At 39.3% G+C, this 12,208-nt stretch overlaps 1 protein-coding gene across 1 annotated transcript; it reads left to right on the top strand.

Moving 5' to 3' along the window:
• The first annotated feature begins 1,174 nt into the window (after positions 1–1,174).
• Positions 1,175–9,089, top strand: LOC114137967 (neuroblast differentiation-associated protein AHNAK). The gene is made up of 5 exons (XM_028006841.1): positions 1,175–1,266; positions 2,725–2,796; positions 2,889–3,009; positions 3,943–4,118; positions 4,315–9,089. The coding sequence occupies exons 2-5, from the start codon at positions 2,794–2,796 to the stop codon at positions 8,785–8,787; spliced, it is 4,773 nt and encodes a 1,590-aa protein (XP_027862642.1). The 5' UTR covers positions 1,175–1,266; positions 2,725–2,793; the 3' UTR covers positions 8,788–9,089.
• Positions 9,090–12,208: the final 3,119 nt, after the last annotated feature.

Below are 12,208 nucleotides of genomic sequence, written 5' to 3' on the forward strand. Positions count from 1 at the left end.
ACATGATGGGTTTTCTCTTGCAGCTTCACTGCATGAGCTCAGATTTATTGCCGACACGCTATATTCCACTGGACTGTGCTGAGGATCACTTCATTATAGCCTTTAACAAACTCTAAAATCTAAATGATCAGGTGGGGATTCTGATAGAAAACTGGGATTTTACTCTCCAGAGAATTGTACAGTAAATGTTCTCAGAACCGAGTCGGCTCACATCTGAACCCAGGGAGCTGATGTTGTACACGTCTACTTCACGCGATTGCAGAGACGGAGAAACGTTAGGCTTCCAAGATAACCATCTTGGATTATGGACTGTTTGTGGTCCAAGACGAGCAAAAAAAAAAAAAAAGTTTTAGATTTTCATTTTCTTCGTCATGAAATCCTAACCCAGATCGGAATATTCTCCCTTCAGCCCTGATATTTCAGCATCACCTGTAGTAGTTTAAAATGATCCAGATGTCCTAACTCATCCTCACATCAGACAAGAAATGTGCTGCTTTTTTATCTCCTACATTTATAATTGAAACATGTAACATTTTTCAAATCATGAACCAAATGCATACTTTTATAAATGACATCTCTATGACAAGTATGTCTGCTTAAACTTTGAACACGGTACAGAATTGTTTACATGGCTTCAAGTAGTGTGAAGATTCCAGACTGCATGCTTGAAGCCATCAAACAATGTCTCCTTTACTGTTGTGATAAATGCTGATCATTTCAATAGGAGGAACAGGCGTACAAGCTTTGCCAATCAGGTGTTAAAATGTGGTCGTCTGAAATGAATGACACTGAAAGTACACTCAAAACAGCTTTTAGTTATCTAGGGAAGAGACAGTATTTTAGTATAATGTATAATTTTTAAACCGTGAGACATAAATTCTAAACGGGAAAGATTTGGCAAATCTATAGCCCACCGTTTGTCCAATACAATTAGTGGGATAAAAAAAAAAAGAGAAACTTAAAGCTTTAAGACATTTGTTCCCATCTGTAAACCTTGTTCTCTCTTAAGAAAGGAGTGGTATGTTTCTCTCTCTTAGACACACTTTCTATCTTAGGTTTCGGCTGCTTAAGAGACCAGCCTAAAAGGTGTGTGTGTAGGAAACTGTGCTTTTTTGCAAATGAAAGAGGGCGCGAGAACGGGGCGGTCCTGATGCTGTCCAACTCGTTCTCCCAGGTGATTGCAGGTATTTAACAGGCCAGTTCCTCTCATCCCAACAAAGCAGCAGTGATACCCGGAAGAGTGGACAACTCTGGCAGCGCTACTAGGTGAGTCCCTAAAGTTTTTACTTGAGCGATGGTGACAAGATTTATATTTTATTTATATTTTTTAAAGGTGTACAATTATGTATAAAACTGGCCTGTAGTTTGGTTTAAATGGATGTAAGTTATGGTAAATGCATCTATACTAAAAGCTTATTCTTTTGTCATTTGGGTTAAATTATGCAGCTCTGAGGCCTCACTCATTTGACACCAGGGGTTTGGTGATTTGGAGGAATTAGAAAGATGTTGCACTGTCTCCACTTGTAGCTCAAAACACAGATGTGGTCCATACACTCATTTAAGATTTTCATCGTTGTGGTTTTCATGTTGCAGTTTCTGGTTAAAATCGGTTTGTGTGCTGCGTTGCATCTTGGATTACGCTTTGCCTTGTTTTGCTGTCCGGGTAACTAGTGACGGGGCACGTGACTCTGCGGATCAGACTCACACCCAGTGGTTTTCTTTAAGTCAGAGTTGTTTTAGAAGACGTCCTTCTATTTGGACATTTCATTAGAAATGAATGATGCCGCTGCATCTGGGGACAAAACGAAAATCTCTAAAGCTGTAGTGACCAGCTTTAGACCATAGTTAATTTCTTCATGGTTTTTTATATTCCACTCAGTTTATCTCAGTATATCTGAGGTTAATGTTGGTCAAAGTAAAGTTTAAAAAAAATAAAATGTTTCAGAACTATGAATCAGCCTTGATTTTTGATTTTTTCTTTTTTCCATGTTTGAAATTTCTTTTGCAATCTAGCATGGCTATGCTTCAAACCTGGACTGTTGTTGTTTAATGCACCTTTGCACAGAATCGGTGTTTACGTGTGAAAACGGTGAGGCGTGGTTGGCAGGAGGGCTGCTTGCGTGTGTCAGCCAGAATGCATCTGAACCGACAGGTTTGGATGGACACATTCCCTTCACCCAACCGGGCAGAGCGTTTGGATTCCTGAAGTGTGAGACAGTATGAATGTGGGTGTTTCTCTGTCAGGCAAATTTTTATAGCTTCTCAAAAAAAAAAAAAACCCCCCCACAAAAAATAAACTTGAGCAGGATGTCGCTACCTGAAATATCTGCAACTTGCTGGATTTTTACTTTGTTTTTGGATCCATTGCCTTCAGAATCTCTATCAACTTATTTTCATTTTAAAGGTACAGTTTGGACTGTTTGCATCAACCTTCATCAGTCACTGCTAGCGGGTCCAAGCTTTTCATGATGTCCATTTAACATGAAAGACTCTATAGCTCTAATTAAATTATTAAACCGATACATGGCTACTCCTGGCCATGTTCAGCAGTGCTTCACACGGAAGCCCAGCAATTTTGGAATATAAAACCAGATTAGAAACTCTGTTTTATCATCTTAGCAGCATGCTCAGATTTAAAGGTAAAATAGATTTGAATTCAGCTTTTGTTGTTGTGCTTCTATGTCAGAGTTTATCCAACAAAGGTTTTTCTATGCTTTCTTTTAGGGTGAGATTTCTTTGATTCTACTACATTTTGTCGTTCATTCTGTGACATGAGGGCATAAATACAAAAAAATGGTAAGTAAAGAAATGTATAGTAATGATAAAGATGTGGCTATAAACACACCTCACTCTCTCTTTTTTTTTTTTTTTACCTTTACTGTTCACAGAACGGAGAAAGCAAGAGTGCAGGCATTTCAGGAAGCCTGGCTCTAGATGACTCTGGGGAAGGACTCTCCATTAAAGGGAATGCAGAGAACACTATTGCTGCCAAAAGTGACCTAAAAGCAGGTAAGCTACAGACCTGCAAACTAAAAGATGAATATTCTGTATGTAACCACTACTTAATTTAATTAGCAATACATTCAGTAGGAAAGTTACTTTTGTTCTAGAGCCACACAGGAGGATGATAAGCATATAAGTTTTAACAACTCAAGTTTATTTTTCTTTTCCCACACAAAAGAAAATCCAGGTAACACTAATTACCTTAATAAAATCAAGGTATAAAACTTAAATTGTCCACCCTTATAAAAAAAAAAATCAAATTAATATTCAGAAAAATGTTCTAAATTGTAGCTTTAAAGCTCATTTCAGCAAAGAAATTACATTTTCCAGTTAGTCCTTCAGTATAACAGTTCGGTCAGTCAGTTCAGTCAATGTGCACATAAGTTGTCAGTTTTGAAAATGTTCATGAACAAATAGTTTGTGGAATGAAAAAAATTTTAAGGACATCACTTCACCATAAAATAATCTCATTTCGCAGAGCTATGCTGCTTACAGAGCGACACTTTATACTCTGGTTGTTGTTTTTTTTTCCAGTTCGAAAAAAACTGAGCAACGTTAGCTCCAGCTAGGTAGAAACTCAGCGCAAGTAAGCAGCTGAAAATAAAACAACAAAATCACCGGAGAACTATCAGAACAGACTGTACATTATCCAGTTCAAAATAAACAGATTTCTTTCATATCACAGCAGCACTTATGAACAATAACTTCTCTACTTCTGCTGAAATGTGCTTAGTCTGCCATTTCTTTTCTCCCCTCTTCTTACTCCTCTTCTCGTACCGACACAGGAGAAATGTGGGTCTAGTGCCCTATACAGGACATTCTAAGAACTAACAAAACAACACATTAAATATACAGACTTATGGGGGTTACATGTACAGTGTGTGTGTTTTACAAACTTAAACTTGCATCTCTAATCAGTTTCTTTACTCATTGTTCCAGAGGAGGATATTGTCGGAGCCACGATAAGTCTAAGCGGCCTCGACGAAAGTGATGTACGTAACATCCTGGAGACCCTAAAGCCGTATGAACGCAATATTAAGGTTCTGACGAAAAAGGACCTGAGTGCTGGTGTTGGGCTTGACTCGTTAGGATTGGGTCTGAAAAACTCTACAGAGGTAAATACTATTGTTTAGGAGCAAAAGCGACCAGATTGATTCAGTTCTATCAACAAAAATAAAACTGAAATTAAAATAATTCTTTAGTACTGGTAATAATGTAGTGTGTGCTTTACTAATGGTAAAGCACAGTTGAGATTTACTTTTTTTTGGCAAGTCATATCTTAACCTATGTTTTTATATTGTTATTTTATAGGGGCTATTAAAGTCAGGTCTTTCACTGGATTCATCAGCTGACCTGCCAGCGGTTTCCTTCAATGGCCATAGTGGAGGGCTAAATGCTGAACATGGACTGGGTGGTAAAATAACTGGCCCCTCTCTCACCGGAGACTTCCCCAAACTCGGCCTTAATAAGCAATCGGCTGGTGCTGCAGTCACAATGCCGTCTATAGGACTATCAGGATCAGATATGAAAGCAGATATAGACGGCTCGCTTAAAACGCCTGATGTCAGTGTGTCGGCTCCGCAAGTCAAGATGCCAAATGCATCCTTGAAAGTTGATAAACCAGATTTGAAATCAGGTGAACTCCAGGCCCCAAACTTCAAATTGCCAAACTTCAAACTGCCAAAAATTGAACCATCAAAAACAGAAATGGATGTCTCTGGTGACTTGGATCTTCCATCTGTAAGTGGAAAGGTAGACGCACCAAATCTCAACTTATCAACTCCAAAGTCAAGTTTTAGTGGAGGGCTAAATGCTGAACATGGGGTGGATGGTAAAATAACTGGCCCCTCTCTCACCGGAGACCTCCCCAAACTCAGCCTTAATAAGCCATTGGCCGATGCTGGTGCTGCAGTCACAATGCCGTCTATAGGACTATCAGGATCAGATATGAAAGCAGATGTAGACGGCTCGCTTAAAACACCTGATGTCAGTGTGTCGGCTCCAAAAGTCAAGATGCCAAATGCATCCTTGAAAGTTGGTAAACCACATTTGAAATCAGGTGAATACCAGGCCCCACAGTTCAATATGCCAAACTTCAAATTGCCCAAAATTGAACCACCAGAAACAGAAATGGATGTCTCTGGTGATGTGGATCTTCCATCTGTAAGTGGAAAGGTAGACGCACCAAATCTCAATTTATCGACTCCAAAGTCACATTTTAATAAGCCAAATTTGGAATTCAATGAGCCAAAAGTAAATTTGAATGACCCTGACCTAAAATTTGAAGCCCCCAATGCTGATATTGAGGCACCTTCAGGCAAAATCAAGTGGCCACATTTAAAATGGAAAAGTGGCAAAGTTAAAGGACCAGATACTGACCTAGATGCTGAAATTTCAGTACCTGATGCCAATCTGCCCATGGCAAAGGTTGATGGGGATTTAGATGTCGATATTGACTTTCCCAAAGCAGACATTAAAGGCCCTGAGGTAGATGTTGATTCCCCTTCTGGTAAAATCAACTGGCCCCACTTAAAGTGGAAGAAACCAAAATTTCATGGCTCAAAGGATAGTTTGGATATAGATGCAAATATTGATCCTGCAGATGTTAACCTTTCTCTTCCAAAGGTGAAGGGGGAGCTTGATCCCCCAGATGTTGATCTAAATCTGCCAAAGGCAGATATTAAAGGCCCAGACCTTGATGTGCACACCCCAGACATTGATGTAGAATCTACAGCCGGTAAAGTCAACTGGCCTCATTTGAAATGGAAGAAACCTAAAGTTCAAGGCTTGGCAGTAGATGGAGATCTAAACACACCAGATGCAAATCTTGCATCTCCAAAAATTGAGGGTGATATTAATGTTCCCAAAGCTGAACTGAATCTTCCCAAAGCTGACCTCACAGCTCCAGATGTTGATGCCCCCTCAGGAAAAATCAACTGGCCTCATCAGAAATGGAAAAAACCTAAAGGTCATGGCCCAAAAGCTGAAGTGGACGCGGGTTGGAATACACCAGATGTTAATCTCTCAACTCCCAAGATCGATGGTAAAATTAACTCACCAGATCTTGATCTGAATTTATCTAAAGCTGATGTTGACATTGGGAAACCAGAAATGGACATTGATCCTCCATCTGGAAAGATCAAATTCCCCACGTTGAAAAAGCCAAAGTGGTCACTCTCTCAACCGAAGGTAAATGGTCCTGATGTTGATTTAGATGCTGATCTCTCTGGCCCTGATCTTGATCTCTCAGCTCCCAAGATCGATGGTAAAATTAACTCACCAGATGTTGATCTGAATTTACCTAAGGCTGATGTTGACATTAAGAAACCAAAGATGGACATTAATCCTAAATCTGGAAAGGTCAAATTTCCCACGTTGAAAAAGCCAAAGTGGTCACTCTCTCAACCGAAGATAAATGGTCCTGATGTTGATTTAGATGCTGATCTCTCTGGTCCTGGTCTTGATCTCTCAGCTCCCAAGATCGATGGTAAAATTAACTCACCAGATGTTGATCTGAATTTACCTAAAGCTGATGTTGACATTAAGAAACCAGAGATGGACATCAATCCTCCATCTGGAAAGGTCAAATTTCCCACGTTGAAAAAGCCAAAGTGGTCACTCTCTCAACCAAAGGTAAACGGTCCTGATGTTGATTTAGATGCTGATCTCTCTGGTCCTGATCTTAATCTCTCAGCTCCCAAGATCGATGGTAAAATTAACTCACCAGACTTTGATCTGAATTTACCTAACGCTGATGTTGACATGAAGAAACCAGAGATGGACATTAATCCTAAATCTGGAAAGGTCAAATTTCCCACGTTGAAAAAGCCAAAGTGGTCACTCTCTCAACCGAAGGTAAACGGTCCTGATGTCGATTTAGATGCTGATCTCTCTGGTCCTGGTCTTGATCTCTCAGCTCCCAAGATCGATGGTAAAATTAACTCACCAGACTTTGATCTGAATTTACCTAAAGCTGATGTTGACATTAAGAAACCAGAAATGGACATTAATCCTAAATCTGGAAAGATCAAATTTCCCACATTGAAAAAGCCAAAGTGGTCACTCTCTCAACCGAAGATAAACGGTCCTGATGTCGATTTAGATGCTGATCTCTCTGGTCCTGGTCTTGATCTCTCAGCTCCCAAGATTGATGGTAAAATTAACTCACCAGACATTGGTCTGAATTTACCTAAAGCTGATGTTGACATTGAGAAACCAGAGATGGACATTGATCCTCCATCTGGAAAGATCAAATTGCCCACGTTGAAAAAGCCAAAGTGGTCACTCTCTCAACCGAAGGTAAACAGTCCTGATATTGATTTAGATGCTGATCTCTCTGGCCCTGATCTTAATCTCTCAACTCCAAAGATCGATGGTAAAATTAACTCACCAGACTATGATCTGAATTTACCTCACGCTGATGTTGACATTGAGAAACCAGAGATGGACATTGATCCTCCATCTGGAAAGATCAAATTTCCCACGTTGAAAATGCCAAAGTGGTCACTCTCTCAACCGAAGATAAACGGTCCTGATGTTGATTTAGATGCTGATCTCTCTGGTCCTGGTCTTGATCTCTCAGCTCCCAAGATTGATGGTAAAATTAACTCACCAGACATTGGTCTGAATTTACCTCACGCTGATGTTGACATTGAGAAACCAGAGATGGACATTGATCCTCCATCTGGAAAGATCAAATTTCCCACGTTGAAAATGCCAAAGTGGTCACTCTCTCAACCGAAGGTAAACGGTCCTGATATTGATTTAGATGCTGATCTCTCTGGCCCTGATCTTGACCTCTCAGCTCCGAAGATTGAAGGTGAAATACACACACCAGACCTGAATCTAAAGGCACCCAAAACACAACTGCAAAGCCAAAAGTTTGATCTCAATGCCAAGTTGCCAAACACTGAACTGGAAGTACCTGATGTCACAATAAAATCTCCAAATTTGCATACCAACCCACCAAACCTAGCCCTTAAAGCACCTGATGGACAGATAAAAACACCAGATCTAGAGTTAGATCCACTTCTTGGAGACTTCAAAATGCCTCATTTCAAGGTCCCAGCACTTGATCTTTCAAGTTCAAATGCAGGAATTGATGCACCCAAAGTTAACTTGAGCAGTCCTACAGCTGATGCCAGCATTTCTGTTCCTGCAGTGGAACTGAATGGACCAAAGGTGGAAGGACGCAAAGTTGACATTAACGCTCCAGGTGTAGATGCCAATGTTGAGAAGTCCAGATTCCCACATTTCAAAATGCCAAAGTTAAGCTTTTTAGGACCTAAGGTGAAAACTGGAGAGGTCAATGCCAGTGCAAGTGATGTCGATGATGACGATGATGATTCAAATATTGAAACTGATGTTCCTATCTTCAGATTACATTCGCTACCCAAATCAACCTTTGATGGCTTTGGTGATTTTTCTGATGCATTTGGCTTATCAAAATGTGACAATGAAGAACAGGACTTTGTTGTAAGAAAAGGGATAAAACTGCCGGTAAGCAATACAGCAACAGCAACAGGCAAGATTGATATTATGCAGATACTGAGACTGTCAAAGGAAAAACCCTCCAGTGTCTCACCAACGGAAGATGCTAATCTGAGATTTGCTACTCCTGGTTTAGATGTCGGTGCCTCTGCAGAAGCAGAAGATTCCTCTCTAGGTACTTTAAAAATAGAAAAGCCTGGGTCTGTAGAGGGTTCAGCAGATGAAAATCAGAGACTATCCCAAGGTCTTGCCAATATGCTTTGTCTTGGCTCTGATGATCCAGATGCTGTCTGACTCTGGAAAAGTAGGACTCAAATCTGAAATGCTGTGTATACCTGTAATTAAATCAAATTCACATCTGTTTATATTACGGTAATAGAATCTAGATTTTTTTTTTTTAATGAGCTATGTTGATCTTCCTGTTATTTATGCAAGCTTTTTTCCAAACTTTTTCATTTGAATACATTTTACCTAGTAAAGTGCATGTTATCAAAGTACACAATAGAACTCTGAATACTGTTTTGCCATTTAACGTTTTAAGATCAATTTGTGAATGTAATTGTTTTTGCTTAATAAATCACTGAAACATCCTCAAATCTGATTCCTTTGTTTTAGGAGAACCAAATGCTTTGCCTTCAAAGAGCTACAATGGATAGTAGTCACAGAGTACATGCAGTTTAATTTTGTTTCTAGAAATCGCAGCTGTTAAAAATTTGTATGTTGATGTGAATTTCATTGAAATTTAAATTTATAATCATTTAGTGAGATTAAAAACCTTGCCGAGCTCTACATTCTGTTTTTCAAAAGGGACCTGGCAAATTCAAAGTCAGACTTTATTACAAAGTACCAATTTTATTTTCCAAAGTTACTTGGGGGGGACCAAATATTTTAGCTGCCTGAAATAATCTGTCCCCCCCTTCATAACATGGGAACAAATTAATTTATGAGCAAGTCTTTAACTGTGTTGAATCCTCTCTTCATCAAAAACAAATCCTGTGAATTTGGTAACATTTGATGGTTATTTGCTAAAGTTACTTGGGTAAGTAACTTTACCAACAAAAAGAGTTGAACAGGTTATTTCAGGAACCTAAAATATTTGGTTACCCCTTCATAACTTTTGAAAATAAAGAGCAAATGTCTCCAAATTTACAGGCTTTATTGTTAAGATTAAACACAGTTAAAGACTTGCTGGTAAATGAATTTGTTCCCATGTTATGGAGGGGAAACAGATTATTTCAGGCAGCTGAAATATTTGGTTCCCCCCTCATAATGTTGGCAAATAAAGAGCAAATGTTACCAAATTTATAGGATTTATTCTTCACAATGAAATTAATAAAAACAGTTAAAAACTTGCTGGTAAATGAATTTGTTCCCATCGGGGAATACATTATTTCAGGCACTTGAAATATTTGGTTACCCTCTCATAATTTTGGCAAATAAAGAACAAATAATACCAATTTTACAGGATTTCTTGTTGATGAGAAGATTGAACACAGTTAAAGACTTGCTGGTAAATGAATTTGTTCCCATGTTATGGAGGGGGAACAGATTATTTCAGGCAGCTGAAATATTTGGTTCCAAGCTTAAACTCAGTCCAGTGATGGAGAAAAGCCAAAGAGGCAAATAAACTTTCTCATTCCTTATGTGACTGGTGTATTTGAGAAACTATGAAGGAAAATTATAAAGCGTAAAGCACCGGTTCATTTTAAAGCCAGCACTCTCCTACCCAGATGATGAAATAGAAAAGACTATTCTTGGGCGCCTTTAGATTAAGGTCTGGTGTGTAATACACCCAACACTAGGTGGCAGTTTGGTAGTCTAAAGGAACCAATGTTCAGAGCTCTACACTAGATACACAAAACAGCACCTATACAAAATCATGGCCAAACACCGAAGAGCCAACCCATGAAATCTAGACCCGGCAATTCATCTACCTCTCATGGACAAGGGACACTAATTAAGACAGGAATATGTTCATTGGAGAGGAAAGACTCAAGAGAGCAATCCAGCAGTGCAATGCAGTGCAAAGAAAACATGAAAAACCAATTGAAAACGGAGGAGAAGGCCCACGGTGTCATCTTTCTAACACCTGCTCTGCAGTCGTGACTGTACATTAATACTGAATACTTCAAATTTCCAAAATAAGTTTTTTATTGATTTACCAACAAGCAAGCCATCATGTTAAGTGCCTGCCTGCAGTATATTCTCTATCTTGCTTTGTGCCATAATGAAAGAGTCATGTGTTGAGACAGACCATTGTCCCACTAAACATCGCATTTAACTTCCACATTAATGGCCAGGAAATATTAGAGATTCTTAAAAATGTGTCCTAATTCTCCTATTTGCGAGGTCTTCCAGTAGTGCCACTGCATCTATTGTGCAGCATTTCACACAAGTGTCACCTCTATATGTAAATGTTGACAGTAATGAGTCAGCACATCAGCATATTCTCCCACCATCAAGTTTGTTTTTTATAGATCACAATCTTGGCGTGGAAAGTGGCGTACGCCTGTTTCAGGTTTGTGCTTACACCACATTTATAAATGAGATCCCAGAACTTCATGTCAGTTAGATCTGCATTTAACTGAATTGCTCACGTGAAACAAGGACAAGCTGAATGCAAACAAGACATATACTGGAGAGAAACCAGCTAGGGGCTCATGCATAAAGGAGCATGCAGCTTTAATACAAAAAGTATTAAAGCTGCATGCTTTTATCCAGATTCCATAAAAGTATGGAATCTTTTATGGAGAAAAGTGTGTGTTTTCAGCACACACTTTTCGTTTGTGTGTTGAAAAGAGCAACACACAAAATAATTCTGATGTATAGAACTGTGAGCAGGCATGTGGCTGCACATCTTTCCTTTGTACATCCCAGTTTGCATGAAATAGAGAGCTCTGTAATGCTGGGGTCATAGAGTTCAAGGATGATTGCCTTGGGCAATTTGAAGTGGCTAATAAGCCAATCATCATCACATGACAGCAGCTCAGAGGGAGCACAGGCTCCCTCTATATCAGGGGTCTCAAACTCCAGTCCTCGAGGGCCGCAGTCCTGCAGTTTTTAGATGTGCCACAGGTACAAAAAGCTGGAATGAAATGGCTTAATTACCTCCTCCTTGTGTAGATCAGTTCTCCAGAGCCTTAATGACCTAATTATTTTGTTCAGGTGGTGCAGCAGAGGCACATCTAAAAGTTGCAGGACAGCGGCCCTGGAGGACTGGAGTTTGAGACCCCTGCTTTATATCCTCCTTCTGGTGATGTCCTCCAGCAGTGCAATGCTGCCGCTATGCCAGTTATGTGCATCTTTGTACAGTTATTAATGGGCTTTTGTGATCTGTCCACCTTAAGAATATTCATAACTGACTTGTGTGGAGTACTGACCTGATCCTGTTTAGTTTTTTAGTGAGATCATTTGCATTTCATGTACATCGGTGCACATTTACATTTTACATTTGTAAATACGTCTTATTTACATGTAGATGTATTTACGTCTGCATGTGACAAAAATTGAGGAAATTTGCTGTTTTCATCCAATTTATGTTTTCACATCTTTTCTAGGTGTTACGTTATTGCATTAGGCTAAATGTGGTTCAGTTAATCACTTAGGTTTAAACAATAAAAGATTAAAATCATGAAAAGCATTGGGTTCAATGCTACTTGAAGTAAAAAACAATGGAGTCAGATATTGTTTTTGTCCAAAGAAAAGGTTCGAGTAG

This window comes from Xiphophorus couchianus, chromosome 22 (genome assembly GCF_001444195.1).
Source record: "Xiphophorus couchianus chromosome 22, X_couchianus-1.0, whole genome shotgun sequence".
NCBI classification, from domain to species: Eukaryota; Metazoa; Chordata; class Actinopteri; order Cyprinodontiformes; family Poeciliidae; genus Xiphophorus; species Xiphophorus couchianus.

Coding starts and splice junctions, on each gene's coding strand:
- LOC114137967 (XM_028006841.1), top strand. Junction 3,010..3,942: donor CAAAAGTGACCTAAAAGCAG/GTAAGCTACAGA, acceptor TCATTGTTCCAG/AGGAGGATATTGTCGGAGCC. Junction 4,119..4,314: donor GTCTGAAAAACTCTACAGAG/GTAAATACTATT, acceptor GTTATTTTATAG/GGGCTATTAAAGTCAGGTCT.